The sequence below is a fragment of the Telopea speciosissima genome, chromosome 3 (genome assembly GCF_018873765.1).
Source record: "Telopea speciosissima isolate NSW1024214 ecotype Mountain lineage chromosome 3, Tspe_v1, whole genome shotgun sequence".
In the NCBI taxonomy this organism is placed as follows: domain Eukaryota; kingdom Viridiplantae; phylum Streptophyta; class Magnoliopsida; order Proteales; family Proteaceae; genus Telopea; species Telopea speciosissima.
In genome coordinates, this window is record NC_057918.1 from 57,623,891 (window position 1) to 57,649,711 (window position 25,821).

Here is a 25,821-nt window from a genome sequence, read left to right on the forward strand (position 1 = left end):
TTAATGCTTCGAAACTTCCACCCTCTCATATGCACGACTTACACAACCATGTATGAAAACTGTCCTCAAAGAAAATTTACAAAAGTTATGGTCCAAGTTAAATATGCAGGTTCAGCTTGTTTTTTTTTTTTTTTTCTGTGGTTGATGTTAATGATTTTCATTTTCTCAAGTATAGTGCATTGTCCAATGCTTCTTTAAAGTGCATCCAATGACAGCTACTTAACTATTTACCAAAAAAATTGATAGCTAGTATAATTGGGAGGATACAAATCCAAGTCTTAAGTGTGGTGCACTGTGTAATGCACTTTCCACACTTGAAGATAAAAATTCCAACGTAATCGTTAACTCTAGCTGAACCCTTATATTCTACCAAAATAAAAAACAAAATAAAAAACTGAACCCTACAAACTCCAAAGTACAAAACCCAAAGCATGTCGAACCAGATAAACTATGCTGAGTCAGCTCTTTCGTAATTTAGATTTCATTTTGCAAGATTTTAGCTGCGTAATTCCTGTGCTGATTGATCTGCCAATGTAGCACTGCCACACACACAGCAGAAACAAATAGTGTTTGGTTTTTTTGTGGGCAAAGAGCAACGAAAGCGAAGAGAGACGAAGACAAAGAGACGTTCGTTTTCATTTTTTCTTCTTCATTTTGGAATCTTCTCTTTCATCTTCTCATTCTTCGCTCCTCTTCCCTTTGGATCATCGATGTGACGGACGTCTGTCTTCCGTCTCTTCTTCGTCAAAACTATCCCCTCGAGTCAGAATTCTCTCTCTGATTCAATTTCTTTCCATCCCGGAGTAATGGCGTCGTCGCTTCCAGCTGCCTCTGCAACAGCAGCAGCTTCTGCATCCAAAACGATGACTTCAACCTCCTGTTTGCCCTTTGACCAACGCCATTGCTGCTACTCGAGGGTCTCATTTAACCTCTCTTCGAATCCCAAGCTCGGATTTTCCACCAAGGTAAACACTTCTTCTTTTAATTCATCTGCGTTTTCGTTCAATTGGGTTTAATATGCGGGTCATTTGGTTTCGATGGATCTGATTTTCTTCAACGTTGTTGGTTTCGAGTTTAAGTTGGATGAATTTAGTGAGATCCGGACTGGAATTTTGGAATTTGCTTCCAACTTAGCTACTTTGTGGTGATTGTTTTGATTACTATTGGATTTGACAAAGAGAGGGGGTTCTATTTAAGTGTTTGGGTTGTCAGCTTGTGGGTTTGATCTTATTTTTGGGTTACTGATTCAGTGAACAGTTACTGTGGCCATTGAAATTTTTATTGAATTGATATAGAACCTTGTTATTACCAAAAAAAGACACAGAACCTTAATTGATCCAATGAGATAACAAATTAATGAACTCATTAAGTATACATTTTTGGGCCTGAAGACTCAGCACATCGAATGGTTGATTTGGTAGTTTTGTAATTTGTGCACTACAGATTGTCATTTCTGGTGGAAAGAAGATCTGTAACTGTTATTTTTCTTCGTGGGTTCCATAAAAATGCTCCTTCTCTCTCAGTTAGTTGAAAGGGCTTGATGTATCCTATAAATTCAAACAAGTTTCCAAGGGATTGTGTTCTGGGCACTCATGGTGCTCTTTTTATGTGGAAATTTGCATCAAATATATTGAGCTTCCGGCTGAAGTTTTGGTAGTCAAAGGCAGTGATGATGAAATAGGTTCTTCAATTGTAGGTTCAACGATATACTAGGACTCATTCCAGGGTGGTGGTCAAGGCCCAGTCAAATGAGGTAAGCTTCCGCCAGTGGTTTTCATTCAAGGATCTGGATTCTGTTTTCCGTTCTTTCTGGGACTTGCTTTTGCCACCATCTGTTGCTATCAAGGTTTCTGTCGATGGATCATCAAATGCTGCAGAGAGTCCTACAACCAAATCAGATGTACCGGCATCAGAGGAAAAGAATGCTAAGCCAGTGAAGGAGCCTTCTCATGCAGCTTTGGCCACAGAGGAGTCACTCTCTGAGTTTATAAATCAAGTTTCAAACCTTGTGAAGTAAAAAACCTCAATTTTTATAGCTAGTGCTTTCTATCAGGAAATATATCCTTAACATGATCGGTTTTTGGTCACTTGTGCCTGTCTTTCAGGTTAGTTGACTCTAGGAATATTGTGGAGCTGCAGATGAAGCAACTTGACTGTGAATTAATTATCCGTAAGAAGGAGGCCTTGCCTCAGCCACCATCTCCTGCTCCTATAGTCATGATGCATCCTTCCTCTCCATCACCAGCCATGCCATCAGCTTTCTCTCCTTCACCACCTGCACCTGCCCCTACTCCTTCAACCTTGACCCCTCCACCTTCTCCACCTCCAGCTAAGGCAGCCAAGTCATCACTTCCTCCCCTTAAATGCCCCATGGCTGGGACTTTCTACAGGAGCCCGGCACCTAGTGAACCTCCATTTGTGAAGGTATTCAACTCTAGTTACTTAATATGACATTGGATTACTATACCTTCATGCTAAAAGACTATTTGGCACTGTATTTTATTTCCTTAGGTTGGAGACAAAGTTCAAAAAGGGCAGGTCTTGTGCATCATTGAAGCCATGAAATTGATGAATGAAATTGAAGTAAGACTGATCTCATTCTGTCTTTTAGCTTGAATTTTTAAATGAAGAACTATTTGAGCAGAACTTGCTTTACCTTTTCTCTTATTCTACTGTGATTATTTTGCCCAATAAGATGAGCTTTTTTGGACACATTAATTCCTCACACTAGGTGATAAAAACTGTTCTCCATCCTGTCAATAAATCAATCGCATATTAGGGGATATTAAACTTTATATGTGGGAATGTACTTCCTTGTGAGATTTATGGCATATGAACTGTGTGCATTAAGTTACCTCTAACTCTTTAAGCTTCCAAACTCTTGATGTCAATATGATGCCTCGAGCAATGTTTTGAAAATTGATTAGATCATTCAGGCCCAGCAACCAGGAATCTAGATGGTCTGATTGCCAATGCCCAACCTGAAGGTTTGTTGTGGAACCACCGAATGTTGGGCATTTTTGGTCAATGGTTGGATTCCAAGCCTGTCACTTGATCCAGGAGGTGCTATAGTAGACTTGCCTCTCATTGAAACAAATTAGTTGGATTGAATACAATTCTTAATGGTAAAAAATCCGGGAGGGGGGGTTAAAAGATCAAAAGATAGTAATAATGCAAACTGGTCCATGTAGGAAGGTATGGATACTGGAATCTGGGTATGAATCAATATGTCAGAATTACTTGAACATCAAATCTTGGGGTACTATTTCTTGGTTACATAGTTGATAGTTGATACTATACTTTCCATTCTATTATTTCAGGTCACTTGAACAATTATTGTGGGTAGTTCCTCGATTTACGTTATTGTAGCACTGACCCAGTATTCAGCACCCATATCCATATCATGTGCCAATATGAGTGAGGGTTGGGTGACTCATTATCAAACAAATCCACATACAGAAAAGAACAAAAAGGTTAATATTTTTATGGCTTGAAAGGGATGCAGAGTAAGTAAAATTAGTGTCAATGATGGCAGTAAAGACTGGAAAAAGTTATGCTGGAGCATTTAGGTTTTAGTAATTCCCAATGTAATGAAAGAGCATGATCACCACTATTGGATATGGTTTGATCTTTTATTTCGGACCTGTTTTGATAGTATTTGGCTATGAGCTTTTGTTTTAAGAGTTTTTCAATTGTAATGGGCTCAATTATAGGTCTAAATTTTAGGTCCACAGGGGTACGTGAAATTAGTATTTTAATTAGGTAGTTAGTATTAGTAGTGGGGCAAGTTAGGAAGTTATTAAATATCTGTCAATCAGGGGCCCAATTCTGGTTTTTGGGAGTTTTATCCATTTAATTTCTTAGAGTTTATTCTATCTAGGTCTCTTCTTATTGCCTTACGGTTAGTAAGAGTATCCTACTTTGGTTTGTCTTTAAGTTCCTTAACTATTTGGGTGTCTTTCTTAATAATTAACTTAGGATTCTACCAAAGGTAGCCAATGACTTATGAGGTTTCCTTTTGTATTAGTTTATTATTGATTGAGTTACTTTAGGAGAGCCACCTCAGTCAATTGATGGGGAGGTTTAGGAGTCCTTTTCTGTTACTTCTTATCTCTGTTTTCAGCACTATAAAGCAATGTAAAGGCTTGGAAGCCTCTAATGTAGTTTATGAAAGAATGCAGACCTGTAAGTGTAATCAGTAAAGAAGAAGAGGGGAGAAGATGGAGAGGGAGAAGGGAAGAAGAAGAAGAAGTGGAGAGATCGATTGGGAGAGCAAAAGAACCTCCCTCACGATTCTAATTAATTGAATTGTGAGGAGAGGCAATATTATTTATAATAACTTAACCAAGTTACAAGGGTAAATACCCAAACTGACCTTAGTACAGGAAATAAACTAGAAATATAACTAAGCTATAAGTAAGACCAGAACACCCCCGGACTACTAACACTAATTGACATTCTTAACACTCCCCCTCAAGCTGGAGCGTAGACATCACCAAGAACCAGCTTGGAACAACCATCCAAGAACTGAGGTCGAAACAAGGCCTTCGTAAACATATGTCCAAGCTGAAACTGTGAACAAACAAAAGGAGTGACAATGAGCTTCTTCTGAATAGCATCTCGAACAAAATGACAATCAACTTCAATGTGTTTGGTCCGTTCATGAAAAACAGGGTTGTTGGCAATGTAAGTAGCAGCTTGGTTATCACAGTACATCTCCATGGGCCATCACTGGAACAACCAAGCTCAATAAGGAACGAACGAATCCACATCAACTCTGCAGCTGTATGAGCCATGGCTATGTATTCAGCCTCAGCATTGGAACGAGCTACAGTTGTCTGTTTCTTGCTCTTCCAAGTGACCAAATTTCCTCCAAAGAAGGTACAATAACTTGTAGTCGATCTTCTATCGCCATTAGAACCAGCCCAATCCGTATTAGAGAACCCAACCACGTTGGTATGACCATGGCAACAATACATTAATCCCTTACCAGGAGCACTTTTGAGGTATCTTAGAATGCGACAAGCAGCATCCCAATGCACTTGCTTAGGATTCTGTATGAACTGACTAATAACCCCCACAACAAAGGAGATATCAGGATGAGTAACTGTGAGATAAATAAGTTTACTGACTAGGCGTCGATACTGATGTATGTCACCAAACTCTTTGTCATCAGAAGCACCATACTTGACGTGGGGATCCATATGAGTATCAATAGGTTTACAACCCAACATTTTTGTCTCATCAAGTAAATCAAGGACATACTTTCTCTGGGACAGGCTAAAACCTCGAGAGCAGCAAACAACCTCAATGCCAAAAAAGTACCTGAGGCTACCTAAGTCCTTGATCTGGAAATTATCATGTCAATAAGTCTTCACCTGTGCAATTCCAGAAGCATCATTACCAGTAACAATAATGTCATCGACATAGACTGCAAGAATGACCACGTTAGACCCCTGACGTCTAACAAAGATAGAGTGATCAGAATAGCACTGAGAAAACCCATAACCAGCCACAACACTGCTGAATTTGTCAAACCATGCACGGGGAAACTGTTTCAGTCCATAAATTGCCTTATGAAGGCGACAAACCCGGACACTATCCTCCCCCTGAGCAACATACCCAGGAGGTTGCTCCATATATACCTCCTCCTGGAGATCACCATACAAGAAGGCGTTCTTCACATCCATCTGAAATAGAGGCCAATGAAGGTTGACTGTCAATGAAAGTATGATACGAACAAAATTCAAACGCGCAACAGGAGAGAAGGTCTCAAAATAGTCGACCCCATAGGTCTGTGTAAACCCTTTTGCAACCAAATGGGCCTTGAGCCGTTCCACAGTCCCATCTGGATTGTACTTAACTGTATACACCCAATGACACTTATCAAGATCTTTACCAGGTGGTAGATCCACTAATGACCAAGTCTTGTGAGAGATCAAGGCATCCATCTCCACATCCATAGCATGTTTCCACCCCGGGTGAGACAAGGCAAGCGTATAAGAGGTGGGAACAAAGGTAGAGTGTAATGCAGTAGCAAAAGCACGATAAGGAGTTGGGAGATGAGCAACAGAAACATAATTTGCCAATGGGTAAAGGGGACCATTTTGAGTGCAAGTACGAGTACCTTTGCGCAAAGCAATAGGACGGTCATCAGCATCTAAAGGAGGATCCTCAGGCAAGGACTTAGCTGGTGGCTGGTGGCAATATTTTGAGGTGGCACAGGCGGTGGCTGCTATTGGGTACGGCGGTGATAGACCTGCAGAGGTTGGGAACCAATAGAACCAGGATTGGCAACGAACGGGAGAGGAGGAACATCAATATCAACCTGACCAACAACACCAGTATCAACAGGAAGATCAACATCATTGGTAGAACCACAAAAAAAAGGAGTACTTTCGAAGAAAGTCACATCAGCGGAAACAAATTGTTGGCGAGAAACAAGATCAAAACATTGATACCCCTTCTGGGTACGAGAATAACCAAGAAACAGACACTTGATAGCCTTAGGAGACAATTTATCAAGGCCAGGGCAAAGAATATGAACAAAACATTGGCAACCAAAAACATGAGGAGGAAGAGAGAAAACAGGCTGCTCCGGAAAAACAACATTGAAGGGAATTTGTTCATTAAGAACCGAGGAAGGCATACGATTAATCAAAAAGCAAGAAGTCAACACTGCATCGGCCCAATAGAATTTAGGAACATTCATATGAAACATCAATGATCTAGTAATGTCTAACAAATGGCGGTTTTTGCGCTCCGCACACCATTTTGTTGTGGTGTATACGAGCAACTAGTTTGATGAAGAATGCCATTGTCAGAACAAAAGGAAAAAAAGCTAACGTTGAACTATTTCCAGAGCATTATCAGTGCGTAAAATTTTCAAATGAACACCAAATTGAATACGAATTTCATTATAAAATTGTTTGAAAACAGAAACAAACTCAGATCTATCCTTTAAGAGGTACAACCATGTCATCTGAGAATGATCATCAATAAAACTGACAAAATAATGAAAACCTAATCGACTTTTGATCCTACATGGACCCCGAATATCAAAATGGACTAACTGAAATAAAGAAGTACTCCTAGACTCTGGACTCAAAGGAAAAATAGTTTGATGATGCTTGCCAAGCTCATAAGCTTCACATTCAATACGGGAGACAGATTTGTAGCTAGGAACCAGATGCCGCAGCTTGGATAAGGAAGGATATCCTAGCCGATAGTGCCAATGTAATGGAGAAACACCAGAAGAAGTAGCAACAGCCGCTGTTGGAGAAGTTGCCAAATCAAAATAATAGAGACCACCCTTCTCATGCCCGCCACCAATCGTCGTCCTTGTTGCAAGATCCTAGAAAACACAATGAGAAGGATGAAAGGTTATAGAGCAATTTAAAGATTTAGTTAACCGACTAACAGACAAAAGATTAAGAGGCAGCCTAGGTACATGAAGAACATTAGTCAAGGAAAGATTAGAGGATAAGAGGATATCCCCATGACCAGTAACAGGAATAAAAGTTCCATCGGCAATGGAAATCCGAGATGTAGTAGACTGAGTAAAAGAGGAAAATAAATTAGGCTTACCAGTCATATGAGAAGATGCTCCAGAGTTTATGACCCACGGAGAGGATGAAGAGGCGAAACATGCAGTAGTACCTGAGTGGGCAAGAGTAGCTATAGGAGTAGAAGATGATGCCTCCAGTTGTTGAACTCGTTGTAACAGTTGAGAAACCAGATCACTAGAAGTACTACCACCATCAGTAGAAGACCCATGATTAGTGTTAGAAGGATGCATAGAATTAGCACTCCATCAGAAACTGCGACATTGGCAAACTGCTCTCGAGCCCATTGTGGTTTGCCATGTTTCAGCCAGCATTTTTCAACAGTGTGGTTAGGACGACCACAATGAGAGCACCATCGAGAACCATCATCACTAGAAGATGAACCAGTAGGGTTCAAACCAGCCCCTCGACCACCAGAACCAGTCCCACGGCCACAACCAGCTCCAGAAACACGGCCACCTCGAGAAGAGGTACCACCACCACGACTACGTCCTCCAGTAGAAGTAAAAAAGGCAGAATTATCCTTAGAGGCAGGAGTTGCATCAGATTTAACCGTGGAGGGAGAAACAACCCTTTGTATGCGACAATAAGCTTCATTCATAGACGGGATCTTCTCACCAGTCAATAATTGGCTTTTGATTGATTGAAGATCAGAATCTAACTCAGAGAGGAACATAGCAACAAGAAATTCAGAACGTTGAGCCTTAGTCATAGCAGCATCAGTAGATATAGGCTGGTACACATGAAGTTCCTCCTACATGCCCTTCAAAGAACTGTAGTATTCACCAAGAGATTTTCCTTCTTGCTTGAAGGAGAAAAACTTTTCATATAAGTCATAAATCCGTGAGAGGTTAGTATCTTGAGAATAGCTCTCCTTGAGTTCTTCCCAAACACCCTTGGCAGTTTTATGAAACATCACGTTTGAGGCTATGGAGGGCTCCATGCTATTCCAAAGCCAGCAGAGGAGAGTTGCATTCTCAGCCTTCCAATCTTCATATTTATCATCAGTAGGGGCTGGAGGAGTCATAGTAAGGTAAGACATCTTCCGGCGAGCAGTAACATATAAAATTATCTGTAGGAGGCTTAGAATCAGCCTTGATAACCAAATAGATACTATATTGAAGCTTGGACAGATGCAGCCAACAAATAGAGCAAGCCAAGCCAAGCCAAATCGATTTCAGCCAAAAAACCCAAATTCGGGCAAAAAAAACAGAGAATCCGATAACCCTGAGAGCAGCAGTAAAAAAAGAGACCAATTTATGGCCAAACAGTCACCAAACAGCAGGGAATTAAACCCTAGACCAGCAGCCAATGAAGAGAAAATAAACTCCCAGGAAAGACAAAATCGATTTCCACAAGGTTTCTGGAAAATCGATCTTAGATGGGGGTAGAAAGCACTTCAACCATCAAACTTTGTAGGCAGCCAAACTTTAGCATAGCAGGGAACCCTAGTCCTTCATCATAATACGACTAGGGTTCAGGCAATATAAGGCAGCATATGGTTGCTGTGGACCACGATAAGAGAGAACAAAGGGAATCCTTCAGAACCGCAGAAGGGGGGAAGATTGTGGATCAGAATTGCTGCTCTGATACCATGAAAGAATGCAGGCCTATAAGTGTAATCAGTAGAGAAGAAGAGGTGAGAAGATGGAGAGGGAGAAGGGAAGAAGAAGAAAAAGAGGACAGATCGATTGGGAGAGCAAAAGAACCTCCTTCACGACTCTAATTAATTGAATAGTGAGGAGAGGCAATATTATTTATAATAACTTAACCAAGTTACAAGGGTAAATACCCAAACTGACCTTAGTACAGGAAATAAACTAGAAATATAACTAAGATATAAGTAAGACCAAAACACCCCCAGACTACTAACTCTAATCGACATTCTTAACATTGGTAAGAAACCAATTAGAAGCCAATAACCAGGATCTGCTATGAACTAGGTAATTCGGCTTGGTCAAAATAGGTGAAAATTGTGAAATTAGGGTTAGGGTTTGATGGGACCTAGGGTTTGATGGTAGGGTTAGGTTAAGTTGATGCAAAGGAGTCTATCAGTGAAGGTTACGTTAAGTTTTAATGGATTTAGAACTGTAAACTTGAACTGGCAGCAGGTATGTAGTTTAGGGTTTGGGTTTTTAGAATGGGATATGAGTGGGATTTCTAGGGTTTGAGTGGTCAGAATAGGACCAATTCTTGATCGAGTTCTCCTAAGGGGGATGGAGCACTTGGTCAGATTTTGGTGGGTTTCTAATGGCTAGAATGGTCTGGGCAGAAAATATGGTTTTGGGGAATTGAAAAAAAAAGGGGGAAACTTAGGGTTGGACTGAGAGGATTAGAAGAAGAGTTGTAGGGGAGAGGAATGCTTCAAACTCACTGTTGTTGCAGAAAATCCTTGGCAACAGCTTATTTGAAGGTGACTAACTTAAGTTGGTCACATGACACTTTAATAAAGTAAAAAAAAAACAATTAATTAAAAGACTACTTAGATTGAACCACTGGTTCAAACAGTTTTGGCAAAATGAAACTAAGTATGGGAAACTACTAGGAGGCAGCTAACTAATACTACTAATACTACTTGGACAGCTTATTGTTATTCTTCTTCTTGCGGATGTAGTACTTCAGTTCTGCATCAGCCTCCCTACGATGTGATGAATGAAATTACTTGATTTAGTTTAGAGGTTGTTGCCGCTTTTGTCTCTCTCCTCTTCCCCCCATAATTTATATTTCTCTCCTCTCTCTCACCCATTGATCTCCTCTCTTCCTTTACTTCCATCAATTTGACCCACCACAGCAGATCCATCCACCAATCTGCGTCAAATTGGTATCAAAGCTAAATCTGGTTGTGTTAGGGATCCCTAAGAGAGGTTTATTTTCTTTCAAGAACTTCAACCATATAATCACTCCTAATCCTACTAGGAATTACAAGAAATAGAAAATACCAGCAATTAAAATAGAACTAGGACTAGGACTAACCAACTAGGACTAGGACTAACTATTAAACAATTATAACCATATTGTGGGACACCTAGGAGCTAGGTATCTCGATTAGAACTAGGAGTACTCTAATCGAGATACACTAGGACTAGGAGCTCGATAGACACATCTTCAACACTCCCCCTCAAGCTGGAGCGTACAAATCACCAAGGCCCAGCTTGGAACATTTTCTTCTGAAGGAAGGTCCAAACAGCGGCTTGGTAAACATATCACCTAGTTGATTGGCAGTAGAGACAAAGGGAGTAGAAATCAACTTCTTCTGAACAATTTCTCGAACAAAATGGTAGTCAACCTCAATGTGCTTGGTCCTCTCATGAAATACTGGATTGCTAGCAATGTAAGTAGCAGCCTGATTATCACAAGACATCTTCATTGGTTGAGAAATAGAAAACCCCAACTTTTGGAGCAATGATTTGACCCACATCAACTCAGCTGTACTATGGGCCATTGCTTGATATTCTGATTCAGCACTGGATCGAGCAACGGTAGTTTGTTTCTTGCTTTTCCAAGTGACCAAATTTTCACCCACAAAAGTACAATAACCAGTAGTGGAATGCCATCATTAGCACCAGCCCAATCAGCATCAGAAAACCCGACAAGATTAGCACTCCGATTAGGTTGATAGATAAGAACCTTGCCAGGAGCACTTTTTAGATATCGCAACACACGACAAGCAGCATCCCACTGAGCTTTCTTTGGACGTTGCATAAATTGACAAATAACTCCAATAGCAAAAGATACATCTGGGTAAGTGACAGTAAGATAAATGAGTTTCCCAACCAATCATCTGTACCGATGAACATCAGAAAAATCCTCACTCTCAATGGACCCAATTTTTTTATGGGGGTCCATGGGAGTATCGGCGGGCTTGGAGGCAAGCATTCCAGTATCAGTTAGAAGGTCAAGTACATACTTCCTTTGAGATAAGCTAACACCTTTCTTGCTTCTCAAGATTGCAATACCAAGTAAATACTTGAGAACACCTAAGTCCTTCATCTGAAAATGTTGATGAAGATATGATTTAATTTGAGCAATACCAGAAGCATCATTACTAGATATAATAATATCATCCACATAGATTACCATCACCACCAATTTGTTGTTCTGACGACGAACACAAACAGAATGGTCATAAATCATAATAACATTGTGAGAACCCAACCTGAGTAACAATGGAGTTGAACTTATCAAACCATGCTCTTGGAGATTGTTTCAACTTTCAACCCATAAATTGCCTTACAAAGTTTGCAGACTTTGGTCGAATTCTCCCCTCGAGCAACATACCTTGGAGGTTGCTCCATATAAACCTCCTCTTGAAGATCACCATAGAGAAAGGCATTTTTAATAGCCATCTGATATAAGGGCCAATTGAAATTAACAGCCAGAGAAATAGGAATTCGGACTGAATTCAGGCGGGCAACAGGAGAGAAATTCTCAAAGTAATTAACACCATATGTTTTGAGTATAGCCTTTAGCAACCAATTGAGCCTTGACCCGTTTGACAGAACCATCGGGATTATATTTGATAGTGTAAACCCTCCGACACTTAACCAAATCCTTCCCAGTAGGTAATGAAACTAGAGTCCAAGTATTTCGAGATAGTAAGGCATCCATCTCGGTATCCATAGCAGCCTTCCAACCAGGCTGAGAGAACGCCTTATGATGGGTTTTAGGGATAGAGTTAGTAGATAAGGCAACAACAAGGGGGTGATAGTTAGGTGGAAGATGAGAAATGGAAACATATCGCTCAATACGATAAACAGTTGGGGATTTGTGGGATTTTTGAGTACACGAGCGAGTACCTTTACGGATAGCAACTGGTAAGTCAATGAAGCTTTCAGCATTAGAGTCAGATTGAGTGTCAGGAGGCAGCAACTGTAGTAGATGGCACATCCGGAACACTGGGAGTAGACGTAGTAGGCTGGACAGTGGGAGCTAACATTATAGGAGGGGTGGAAGGTACTGGTAAGGGATGTTGGCGACGGTGATAGACATGAATTGGGTGAGGTGAGGCCCGTGGAATGGTTATTGGTAAGGGAGGACCTAGAAGATCTTCATTTTGCATTGTGGGCGGTGGACCAGAAAAATATGGAGTATTTTAAAAAAAGGTGATGTTAGCACTAACAAATTGTTTACTAGAAATTGTATCAAAACATATATATCCTTTCTGAGTACGAGAGTAACCAAGAAAAACACATTTAATGGACCAAGGAGATAGTTTATCTACGACAGGTTGAAGAATGTGAATAAAACACACACATCCAAAAACACGTGGTTGAGAAATAAATAATGAACTATCTGGTTAAAGGATAGAAAAAGGGACATTATTTAAAACAGAGGATGATATACGATTAATAAGATGACAGACTGTAAGGACAACATCATACCAAAACCGTTTGGAGACATTCATGTGGAGCATAATGGACCAGGTAACTTCTAGGAAGTGCCGATTTTTGCGTTTGTGACGCCATTTTGTTGTGGAGTGTACGAGCAACTAGTTAGGTGAATAATGCCATGAGTGACAAAAATCAGAAATCTCGGTTTAAGTGTATTCAAGAGAATTATCAGAACGGAATTTTTTTATAGAGGTGTCAAATTGAGTTTTTATTTCTTGATTTAAAATTTAAATGCAGTAAGAAATTGAGTCCAATCCTTTAACAAATAAACCCAAGTCGAACGGGAATAATCGTCCACAAAATTAACAAAATAAGAAAATCCTAACCTATTACGAACTCGACATGGACCCCAAATGTCTGAATGGACTAAAGAGAACAATGAAGAACTTCTAGGTGCAGTACGGACAGGAAAAGAGGCATGGTAATGTTTGCCCAGTTCCACGAGGCTTTACATTCAAGATGTGAGGTAGACTTGCTAGATCATGGCGGAGTTTAGATAGAGATGGGTGACCAAGGCGTAGATGCCTTTGCATGGTAGTAGATGTGGCGTAGTAGAAGGAACTGTGGTAATACAGCCCATCACGTTCAAGCCCTCCACCAATCATCTTCCTTGTCTGAAGTTTCTAAAAAACACAATAAGAAGGATAGAAGGTTACAGAACAGCTAAGTGACTTAGTAAGTTGACTAACATATAAGAGACTATGACGTAATTTAGGAAAATGAAGAACAAGAGAGAAGGTCGGGGAAGCTGTTGGAGAAACGGTTCCATGACCAGCTACCTGAGTAGAGGACCCATAAGCAAGGATAACATTGGAAGAATTGGAAGAGGTGTGATCATTAGTGATGGAAGAAAATAAATTGGTCTTACCGAGTCATCACGCCCCCAAAAAAAAAAAAAAAAAAAAAAAAAAAAAAAAAAAAAAAAAAAAAAAAAAAAAAAAAAAAAAAAAAAAAAAAAAAAACTAAAAAAAAAAAAAAAAAAAAAAAAAAAAAAAAAAAAAAAAAAAAAAAAAAAAAAAAAAAAAAAAAAAAAAAAAAAAAAAAAAAAAAAAAAAAAAAAAAAAAAAAAAAAAAAAAAAAAAAAAAAAAAAAAAAAAAAAAAAAAAAAAAAAAAAAAAAAAAAAAAAAAAGTGAAGGGAAGCGTGACATGAAGCACCTGGATCGATAAGCCATGGAGTAGAGGAAGGATAAAAGAGAGTTACCTTTATATGCGGGGCCAGGCGCTTATAAGTTGGCAATAGAAGAGGAGGCAGAGGCAGCTTATGATTAGATTTGCCATAGTATGAACACTGGCAGGAAGACATGTCAATAGGCTGAAACCCTGTTCCTCGTCCACTAGTGACATGGCCACATCTTCGCCCATGATTAGCAACAAAGGCTGAGTTGTCCTTGGAAGAAGTATCAGTTTTGGATGGAGTAGCTAGGCGATTAATATGCGAGAAAACTTCATTGAGAGCAGGAACCTCTCTCCTGTGAGCAACTGACTCTTCACACATTGGTAGTCAGGATGTAGTCCAGCTAGAAATTTTGCAACATGAAACTCAACTCATTGCTATTTTAATTGATCCAGATTGGTAGTTAGGGGCTGATGTATCTGAAGTTCTTCAACTATGCCCTTGTAACTGGAGAAATATTCATTCAAGGTTTTATCTCCCTGTTGGAAATTAAAAAGTTTCTCATAGAGATCATACATGCGGGAGATATTCCTTTCTTGAGAAAAACTTTCACGTAGGTCACTCCAGACATCTTTAGCAAGTGAGTGAAACATCACATTCGATGCAATAGCAAGTTCAACACTATTCCATAACCAGATTTTGATAATAGAATTTTCACACGTCCACTCATCATAGGCTGTAATTGTAGTAGGATCCTTTGGATCATGGTTAGGAGGATCATTATTAAGGTATTTGAGCTTACCTTTAGCATGAATGTAAGCTTGCACTGCCTGGGCCCATAAGAGATAATTTGAAACGTCAGAGAGCTTAATAGTAGTAACTGAACTTGGACATTGTCCATAGGTGGTTTAGGATCATCCATAATGAAGGCTGTGATTAATCACAAGTAGCAGCAACAGTAGTAATGTATCTAGGGGGGTTAAACCCAATGTCAAGAATTATCGAATCAACAAAACAAAAGTAATAACTGGATCTGGAACAGAACCAGATTAGGGTTTTAAATAACCCAAACTCAGCAGGTATCGATGGAATGGTTGCAGCAGGTATTGATTGAATGCTTGAGATTCCAACTCTCAACAAGATTCAGCAGCAGTAGTAATTGGTTCTTAAACAGAACCTGTTTAGGGTTTAGAAAGCAACCAAAACCAGTGGCATTAGGAGCCTTATTTAATAACCCAATTCCAATAGAATGAAGAATTTGGGTTTACCAACCTCAAGTATCAGCAGAGAAGATGGACCGAGGATTGTAGAAGAAGCAGAAATACCAACCGCAAGGTTCTGTAGTAGATAAGAGATCGACTGGAGAAGAAAAACTTGATGTAGAAAGTCTTTAACAGATACCGCAGGTATAAAACAGCCAGAAAAGCTGAGAAAAACCACTGAATATGCCATCTTCAATGAGGATTCACTGATATGAATCGAATGCAGGCAGGAATAATCTCCAATCGACCTTGGTAAGAATTAAAATTGAAAACTATATCTAGGGTTTAATCTGCAACAGTATGCAGCATAGGGTGCTGCACCCTTTAAGAGAAGCTTGAGAAGACCTTCAAAGCAGGATCTAATTCAACAACCAATCTATCAGTTGAGCTCTGATACCATGTAACCGTATAAAGAAGGAGACAATCAAGATCGAGAGAGAGGAGAGAAGAGAAGAGATGGAGAAGAGAGAAGGAGAATGGAGATAGAAGAGATCGAACTGTCCTGTCCCTCTCACAACCCTTTATAATGTAGCTCTAGATAGGAGAAGGATCCTACTAGAGGCCAAGCAACAGGATCTAAAAGGGGGCTGCTGGTTCGAATGGGCAGAATTAGGGTTTTAGGTCAATTTCTAGGGTTTAGGGTAGGGTAATGAGAATATAGTTTATATGATAAACTAGGCAGGCTTTAGGGAATTTAATGAGCTAGGTTTGGTTAGGTTTGAATAAGAATTTAAATTTCAGAAATTTATGGTTAGGGTTTCGGGTTTTAGAATTTAGGTTAAAATTAGGGTTTTTAATGGGAATTTAGGGCTAGGGTTGGGATCGAGTTTCCCAAACAGGGAGGGGGATGTTCGATCCAAATATGGTGGGGTTCTGATGACAGATTAGGTCTGAACAGGTTTTAGGCTGTTTTAGGTTTAATGGGGGTTAATGGGGAATTAGGGTTTAGATGGTTGGATAGGGCAGAGATGAATATCGAGTGGAGGGGATGATGTAAAGGGGCTGTGACTGAATTATGAATGAGTTTTGATGGTTGGTTGAGGCTGTAACTGAACTAGGGTTTAGGGAATTCAAATAAAAATAAAAGGGGGGCTGTAGGGTGGGCTATAGAGGATTAGGAGAAGAAGGGAATTGCAGAAAATTAAAATACTTACTGGATTGAGCAATGGAGAAGGATAGAACCACCTTCAATGGAGATCCTCCCAGCTGTCACGGTGTAAGGAGTCATAGGAGATCCACCTACCCATTCCACCTTGATAGAACCACAAGGATATACACTCTCAAAGAGCAGCAGCAGCAACAAGGCAGCAATACGATTTTTTTAAACTCATAAACTTGTGGGGGAGCTTCCCATTATTTGAACTTTTATAATAAAAGGCCATAGGCCGAATCCTAATACAAATTAAACTCTTCCCTCACTTAAATCGTGGAGGGAGGGGACCTAATTAAAATAACTTAAAAGTTTTAAAAGGTTAAAAGACCTATTTACCCCTAATAACTTAAAACAAAAGACACTTAATTAAATCACTTAAATTGAAATGGTTGAACCAGTTCAATTTAAGTTTACAAATAAGTTGACATAAAACTAAGTATAGAACCTCCTAAATGTAAACCTAAGCTATGGCTCCAAATTAAGCCCTAATTTGAGGGCTGCTTCTTCTTCTTCTTCTTCCTTCGGGTGTGGGCACATGGTGCTGCATCACTTTATTTATATGTAAAATTAGATTACAACTTAAGACTCCTAATCTAACTAGGAATTACAAGAAATAGAAAATACCAGCAATCAAAATAGAACTAGGACTAGGACTAACTATTACACAATTATAACTATATTGTGAGACACCTAGGAGCTATGTATCTCGATTAGAACTAGGAGTACTCTAATCGAGATACACTAGGACTAGGAGCTCGTTAGACACATCTGCTCGATAGACACATCTTCAACAGGGAACACTTGCAAATAGTTTGTGAGAATCTTGACGAGTGTCAACAAAAGGAGGAACTATGGATTTGGATGCCGCTGCCCTCGCTCGAAGGACTGGATGCTTCCTTCGACAAATTGATCTCAGTTGTTGAACACTGGGTGGAAGAGCAAGAAGACGAGCCACCGACAATTGAAGACCAACTGACTCTAGTTATCATTGAAGAACCATGCATGACGGAAATTACAATGGTTGATCTTTTGATTGAACCAGTCGAATTTGTGCTTCCACGTTGCAACTTCAACAGTGTGTTCCGTGTTGTTGGATGCTTGGATTGTGGTCTAATCATTGATTTCACTAGATCAATAAGGTTGGATTCTGATTGTGAAGGTGGTGGTGGAAGCGATTCAACACATTATCTATCTCAAAAATTTTATGGAACAAGGATTTCAATGAACACATTGAATAAATCTAACAATGGGGATTCATGGTTACCTAGAACACAGAAGTGGCGTGCTCCTCCAAAGGAATGCAGCACTTGATCATGATCTTCGTCGAATGCACCTTCTCTAATGGCCAAATCCCAAGCTTGGAGAAGAAGACGACTCTCTTTTTCTCTTCATAATTTTTTTTTACTCAAAATTATGAGTTGCACGATGTGCAATTAGGGTTTCAGCCAATCTTCTCTTAAATAGAAAAATCTATGTTTGGAGATTACATTCTAATGGACTAGATTGCTGCAAGTGGTGTGATCTTAAGGGGTAGCCTTTAAGTTGTCTTTAATTTCACTAAAGGATGAAACTGCAAAAGGCGTAACCTGAAAACCCCTAGCGGTAGAAAGTTTCATTGCACTTTTTCCCTCACAACACCAACATCCATTTTGGACCTTGCAAACATGGAATAAAATCACCGCCATGTAATAAAAACTATTGTACATAAATCTAAGGATGTCAAGACCAGTGGCTGGACACAAAAACATTCGAAAACACTTGACTATGTTGCATCCCTTATAAACTTATGTTGAAGACTCAAAAATAGACTCCTATGCTAAAAATGAAAGACCTAACCTAATCCTTAACTAATAAGGTAACATAAACTGACTAGGAAATTGAAATATTAAAGGTAACTGACTCAAAATAGGACTAGGCTTATAGAATCCTAATCCATCCTATGTAAAACACTTAAATAACAATTAAAATAAGGAAATAAAGACTCTTAACTAAGTAATCCCATATGTGTAGCCTCTACCCATATTTTAGGCCTAGTACAATGAAGACACATGGGATCAAAGGCCCAACACACTTAACCCAACCCAAAGCTTATTTGCATTAAAATAAGCCCATTTAGGTGATTTAACTGCATCAGGTTTTAACTCGGTTCCATATCGGATTAGTAATTGAAGATTCAAAAGTTGGCACTTGATGGTACCAAGTTCCAACTGGTAAATGAACAATACTAAATCAGACAAGACTTAAGCTAAAAAGGTTCTTATACTCTTAAGGATTAAAGTATTGGTATCACGTATTGTATTGGCGGGGTGATTTTTAAATGTATCGTATCATATTATAACAGAGATACACAAGATACACATGGAAATGATCGATATATGCATGGAAATAAACTTTTGGAGCAAAAAATAGTATAGATAAATAATATATAACATGTATCAAGAATAAGCACTAAAATGGAGAACAACGTATAACGGGACAAGTGCATTCAATTGAAATTTTTATAAAAGATGAGATTTCTTACATGTAGTAATAGTCTATTGCTATGAAGAGTGTCAGGGTGGTTCAAACTCATATCTGGAAGGTCTTTAGCAATAAGGCAACTAGGATGATGTTGTGCACCAACCGAAGAGTGTCAGGATGGTTCAAACGCATTCAACCACTTGAATGATCGAAAGAAAGGTTTGTTGGTTGAATCTGATTCGTATTTGATGCTTGAATATAAACCCTAAGTAAAAAAATTGGAAAAAAGAGGTTCAGAGCAAGAATTTGGAGCTTGGGTGTTTATTTCCGCCTTGAGAACTTGTTTAAGACTCTTTTTTGAGTTCTGGAATGTGAACACGAGGGTTTTAATAGCTTGACGAGACATATCACTCTTTACCAAAAAAAAAAAGGAGACATCATACTGTATCGCATAGTACTGAGCCGTATCGGCCGATACAATGCGATGATATGTAATATTTTTTTTAAAAAGAGACATCTTGTATTGATACTTTGTGATAATGATACGTATTGGCCGATATGATACAATACGATATGGTGCAATACTTTAAACCATGCCTATACTGATCTCAAGCAATTGTAGCATTGAGATAAATCCTAGTTGGCCTGTTTCAGTATATGAGATGTGCAATTGGGACGGGTAGGCTTGTGAGATTCACCCTGGGCAAGGAATCTATACATACAAGCTGTTTTCAGAGGACTTATCAGTGCGTTCTAATCGACCCTCTGCCTTCTATGCTCCCTCCCCCTTAGCTCCCAGCCACAAGCTGCCACTCCCCCTCCCAAATCCTGCAACCACTAAGATCAGCGGCCTGCAAGGCCTATCAGTCCGCAGCAGTAGTTGCAGTCGGGCTGGTACACCTCAACAATAAGACTATACAGGCAACTTGGTCGGCTTGACTTTGCCTCTCCGGTAAAACCACCCTTGACTCTGTTTGGTTAAAACTCTGGTAACAGCTTGTTCTGTTTTTGTTGTGAAAGGTTTCTGTAAGCTGTTTCCTCCCTCCCTTTCCTCCTTGCTTGTGCTACTGGTTCTCCTTGTTAGTCGCTACTAGTGTATACTGTACCCTTCAATGCACTGCCATTTTTGTGTTTAGCTGCCTATTTTTTTAATACACTGTTGTACCTTTTGTATTGCATTATCTGTACTTGCTTTATTAGTTCTTATTGATTCACTGTTAGTTGCTTTGTTAGTGCATTACCTCTACTGATTGTGTTAGTTTGGGCAAGTTGTATCATTGGTCTCAAGTGCCTACGTTAGACCATGCAAGGAGGTTTTACTTTTCTATATATGCTAGCATGAATTGTAAAATATCCCGTTCGAATGCCTGACGACTTTGCACCTGGTTATATGCACGTCTATATTTTAAGTTTATCTATTCTCTCTTCCATCCTATACTATCCTTTGTATTTTTTTATATCTATTTTCCTGGTGCATCAGGTAGGCAGCCGGCACCAACATATTATTTTCAGCCAATCACCTATTGTATGGATCCTTTTTCTTGAGTTCTTAGTACTATTGTTTCATGGTCTATCAGCCTCCTTCTAGGGCATTCCTATGATCTTTCCATTGTGCACACTTTCTTCAAAAAGAGAGGAAATGAGGAATATCTAGTTACCTATAAAAGTGGGCAACATACCAGCCAAATAGATTTCTTTCTAACAAGGTCCGACAGACTGTTCTATAAGGACTGTAAGGTTATTCTTGGGGAGAGCCTAACCACTCAACATAGAATGGTGGTCCTAGACATGTGCCTCACTACTTAGAAGCGTAGGATAGGTGAGCCTATTTGCCCTAAAATAAAGTGGTGGAGATTAAAAGGAGAATCCTTGATTCCATTTACAAATAAAGTGGTCAAACAAGGAAAGTGGGTCCTTGAGGGAGACCCCTATACGATGTGGAAGTTGGGACGAGATGACAGCCTGTATAAAGAAGGTTGCTAAAGAGGTTCTAGGGGAAACGAGGTATATGACATGCCCCTAGAGAGACTTGGTGGTGGGATGATGAGGTCCATGCAGCCATTAGGACCAAGAAACTTGTTGTAAAACATGGCAATGGTCTAAAGAGGTCAGGGTTTAAAGTATCGATATGTATCATTTTGGTCTATACGTATCGGTATCGGTTGGTACCAATACACCTCTCTTTTTTTTTTTTTTTTTTTTTAAATGGACTGTCTTGGATGGTGTCGAAATGTATCGGCCGATTTGGCAACTGAGATTATCTGAGCGTAGCAGTGAATCCAAGGTACATGGTTTTTCCCATATAATATACCCTTAGGGGAATAGCTGGATCAATAGATCTCAGGGTGTTAATCATAGCATCTCTTCAGGAAAACCTAAATGTGTGTGATCTCCCTATAGCACACCCGGGAACACCTTGACCGATTGATTTGTATTCACAACCTAATGGAGTACGAGATAAAAGTTTGCGGTTTAACTACATTGCTGGACAAATAGGTGTACAGTGTGGTGGTGGAAGTGGCCATCAATCGATCTCAGAGGGCTTAGGATAATTTGCCCCACCTCCCCGGGCATTAGGGCACAACAGGGTGCTCCGTTGTTGAGTGTTTTCACTTCGAACACATGACGTGATGCAACTAATTTAAAAAAAAAAAAAATTAATTAATAACTACTATACAAGCAAGTGTACGGAGAATGGTCTAAAATAAGAGTCTTGATATCCCCAGTGGAGGCTCCCTGTGGGTATACGGGAATGTACACCTTGGGGAGCACTTGCCTTCTTTCTTTGTTGGGTAGGAAGGGACGGGCAAAGGAGTTTTCTTCTTCTTTTTAGAGTTACCACCTAGATAAGTATCTAGGACCCATAAATGTCTTCCCCTTTCGGAGGAGAGAATTGACTCTAATGGATGAGGCTAAGGTCATTCCAGATCTCTGGGTAGGTTCAAGGTTATGGATTGGGAAGGTGTTAGGCACCAGCCACGCCTGATCAATGGCTGGTCTCCTTCTATTTAGACCATTCCTAGGATTACTAGTCCTTCTAACTAGTCCTTCTAACTAGTCCTAGATACTAACCATAGTTTAAAATCTCGCGATATCTCGGTATCTCGGGCTGGTCGAGATGGTCAAAATATCCAAAATATACCAAAATATGGTATTTTTTCTGCCATATTTTGGCCCTCCATCTCGGTGGGTTTTTGGCCATATTAAGGCCTAATACTTCATGTACACCCTTATTTAAGCTAAATAAACACATTTAAACCTTCATATTGCAAAAAAAAATGAACTCAAAATGGTGTTTTGGGTTTGCACCCTTGATTGACAGTATACGGTCGCTGACCCTGATGTATAAATAGTTAAATACACATTGATTAGGTACTAAAAGACATAAAAAATTTAAACAAAGTAATGAAACAAAAATAACTCATAACTCATAAACTCCATAATAGTCAATAGTTCGATACTCAATAGTCAATATACAAAGTCACAAGTTCACAACTCACAAGAGTGCAAGATTCACAAGAAATATCACGAAATATCGCCAAAATATCCCGAAATATCACAAAATATTCCGAAATATCACAAAATATCACCGAAATATGAACTTTTTCCATTTCGCCTTGCCATTTCGTCTCGGTACTGTCAGGATTTCCAAAATATCCTGATATATAGGCGATATTTCGCGAAATCTTGAACCATGATACTAACAAGTATAGTATAATTACTTGAAAATAAACTAGCCTAATCTAGGTTGCTAGTTTGGAAAGCTGTAAAACATGTATGAAGGCAATATATCATAGTTGTCATGGCGTTTGGGCAAACTAAGGCTTTGGAGGGGGCCTAGATGCAAGGTGATACCACCAAGGCGACCAAGGCAACCAAAACGCTCTCCTAGGGCGACACTTGTCAAGGAGATGGATGCCAAGGCAGTCACCTAGGCGACGCCTTGACAACTATGCAATATATACATGGTAAGTGAAAACAATAATAGTATGTACATAATGTAAGCGATGTATGGGGGTGAAATATATGTACAGAGGAGACCAAACTTGGGCATAACTTCGTCAGGCTGCCTAAGTACCCTTACTAGGGATTAGGTCAAACATAGTTCCACATGGCATCAACTACTAGTGGAATTTGGTTTGTCTTAATTTTTATTAGAACTTGTGTATGAAACATGGGTTGAGCCCTAGCCTTAAGTCAAATCTTTTCCATTGGATTGTTAGAGCCCACAAAATCTTGTCATTAGGTTCGTAAAGTGTACCACGCGTCAGACTAACAGATTTCACCGTATGGGTTTCATAATTCTCAGGGCCATGACTTAGGCCTAGTGTGCTCTTTCACTTTGCTGCCTGTCCACCCTTTGCACCCTCAATGCATTTTCCTCTCCATCACGTCTTCTGGTATTGGAGTCAGTTCTTTATGAATCTTTGTTCTGTGAACAAGGTAGTAGCAGGAGCAGTAATGGATGCTTGGGACTGCAAAATTTGAAAGCTATCTTACAATTCAAAGCACTGGTAGATTATCCACAAGTGTCCTATCATAGTTGGTGATCTCTCTCCATTGCCTGTAAATATGCATTAGTGCTACGGTGCAACCATTATAACCATCAAGGTTATCAGTGTAGCTATGGTCGCTAGTTGATTACTAGTCGGTTCAACATGCCAAGGTTCTGTCATTGACTAGTCAGCCTAGCCATTTCCATAAAAAAATTTACAATATTTATTGAGTAAATATGTCAGCATATATATTTCATATTTGAGTAAAAATTATGAAACTAGAAATAAAACATAAATGACCAAAAAAAAAAAACCCCATCTAGCAAAGAACAGTCTAATAACATACACAACAGAAAAAAAATATAAGTTGGGGAAAGGTCTCTGAGCTGGTGGCATAGGCTATGTCAGCACTCTCTCTCTCTCTCTCTCGCTCTCTTCTCCTTACACCTCTCTCCTCTTTGCTCCCTATTGGCAAACTGTCTCCTGCCCTCCCCATTGGCTGGCTTTTCCCTACCCCGTCAGCTCAGAGAACACTCTCCCTTTAAGTTTTTGCCTCTGTCTAAAAGCATTTAGAAAGTTGACCCCATGAAGAACAATCTATATATTATTGTAGCGTACTATCAAGTTATTAAGTCAAGTTATAAGCATATGCAGAGTGTTGGAAATATAAGATTGGCCAAAGATTGAGTACTGGTCAGTTCCTAGTCCATCTAGTTGACCTACCAGTAAACATTGCCTGATCAATTGGCTAGTAGCATTTTAAAAACGTTGTAACTTGTAAGGCATCATACTGTACACAACTCATTCAACATTGACATTCTTCTTAAATTTTGACCAATCAAAGTTAAGGTAGGGTGAGAACCGTGGGAAAGGGTTGTTTTGAGCAGTAATGGTTGTTTTGGGTTTCATGCATTAGAGATGACAATAAAAAATGAAACTTCCGTGACAAGGAGCAATGATATTGGAGTTTTGAGGGGAACTTAAGAGAGGTCTTCACATAATTCTTTTGACATTCTTCTGTCTTGATGAAGAGAAACTGGTTTGTTTTTATTGCTGTATGAGGAGAGAGCTCTTTAGACTCTCCTGTGTGAGTAGATACAGTTTTTTCTTCAGTGAGTTACAATTCGCAATCAGTTGATTGAATCTTGGTGTCTTTTTCTTCCCCCTCCCCTACTTTTGTTTCTTATTCAATGGTGTTATTGTACTTCATTTTCTTTAATTAAACAAAAAAAATCATTTTAATAAGTTCCCTTCTTTCTCCTTTTCTGTGGCATTAGAGTAAGGGCATAAAGCAGGGGAATCAGGCTATGAGTTCTGATATCTTCACCAGGTTAGGCCTGAATTAATTTGGGACCCAAAACTCATGACCTACAGATGATAAGGTGATTAAATTTAAATGCAATATCCCCTATTCAGGATGTCGAGTGGGTCAAAATTGGCAGTGGTGTATGATTTTGAAGCAGTTAAAGCAAACAAAACTGATGGGTAGTCTCTGAGGAATCCCTACCTTCTCTTCAAGTCTATTTTTCTTATCTGTTTGATTGAAAAACTCCCTCCAAGACTGGATTTCCGATAATTGAATGAAACTAAGTGCATGGCCTTTCTCAGCTTACATGTCAAGTTGATTTTCTCTGGAAGATCCCAACTGTTGGTGGTTGGATTTAGTCTGAACAAATATACAGAGCAATTTAGTGGTCCAACACCCATGGTAGTCCTGTGTTCAACCAAACAGTAATATTATGTTTGGTCTGTATTTGCATGTAGAATGGTACTAAGGGGAATCTGCCATTGCATGTTGATGCAGTTAACATGTTTTTTTTTTGGTGGGGGGGTGGGGGGTGGGGTGGGTTGTGTGCGTGTGTGAAATTTTGGTATAGTTACACCTACTTTACCAATCCTATACCTGTGTCCAAGTTGCATGCAAGAATTGTCTTTAGTTGGTCACTATATAGTAATGGGCAGTTGAAGCTGCTTCTTGAGTTTCTGAGCTTAGAATATCAATAAGCATATCTTTTCCTTTTGAACTTTCGCTGCCCCTAATTTCCTAATTTTTTAATTTTCCTGCAGTAGAATTATTTTTTGATTGCTTATCTGATATTATCTGCTACATCGAGCAGTTTCCTGAGATTTTACTAACTACATTTCTGCAAAATCTCTTCGCTGTAGGCTGATCAATCGGGAACAATAGTTGAGATCCTTGCTGAAGATGGCAAGCCTGTTAGTGTAGACATGGTAACTTCCTCTTCCTGCCCTTTTGTTCAATTTAATGTGTAAAATGCATGCTTTTTCAAGTTTACTTGAAATGTTCTTCTCTTTTCACTCTATTTTGCAGCCACTATTTGTGATCCAACCATAGAAGTTCCAGCTGCCCATGTAAGAA

At 39.4% G+C, this 25,821-nt stretch overlaps 1 protein-coding gene across 1 annotated transcript; it reads left to right on the forward strand.

Moving 5' to 3' along the window:
* The first annotated feature begins 648 nt into the window (after positions 1 to 648).
* On the forward strand, positions 649 to 25,821 carry LOC122653487 (biotin carboxyl carrier protein of acetyl-CoA carboxylase 1, chloroplastic). The gene is made up of 7 exons (XM_043847336.1): positions 649 to 965; positions 1,697 to 1,753; positions 1,847 to 2,013; positions 2,106 to 2,424; positions 2,512 to 2,583; positions 25,608 to 25,673; positions 25,774 to 25,821. Exons 1-7 carry the CDS (start codon positions 807 to 809, stop codon positions 25,795 to 25,797), a joined length of 864 nt encoding a protein of 287 aa, XP_043703271.1. The 5' UTR covers positions 649 to 806; the 3' UTR covers positions 25,798 to 25,821.

Coding starts and splice junctions, on each gene's coding strand:
- LOC122653487 (XM_043847336.1), top strand. CDS start 807: ATGGCGTCGTCGCTTCCAGCTGCCTCTGCAACAGCAGCAGCTTCTGCA. Junction 1,754..1,846: donor TCAAGGCCCAGTCAAATGAG/GTAAGCTTCCGC, acceptor GTTGCTATCAAG/GTTTCTGTCGATGGATCATC. Junction 2,584..25,607: donor AATTGATGAATGAAATTGAA/GTAAGACTGATC, acceptor TCTTCGCTGTAG/GCTGATCAATCGGGAACAAT.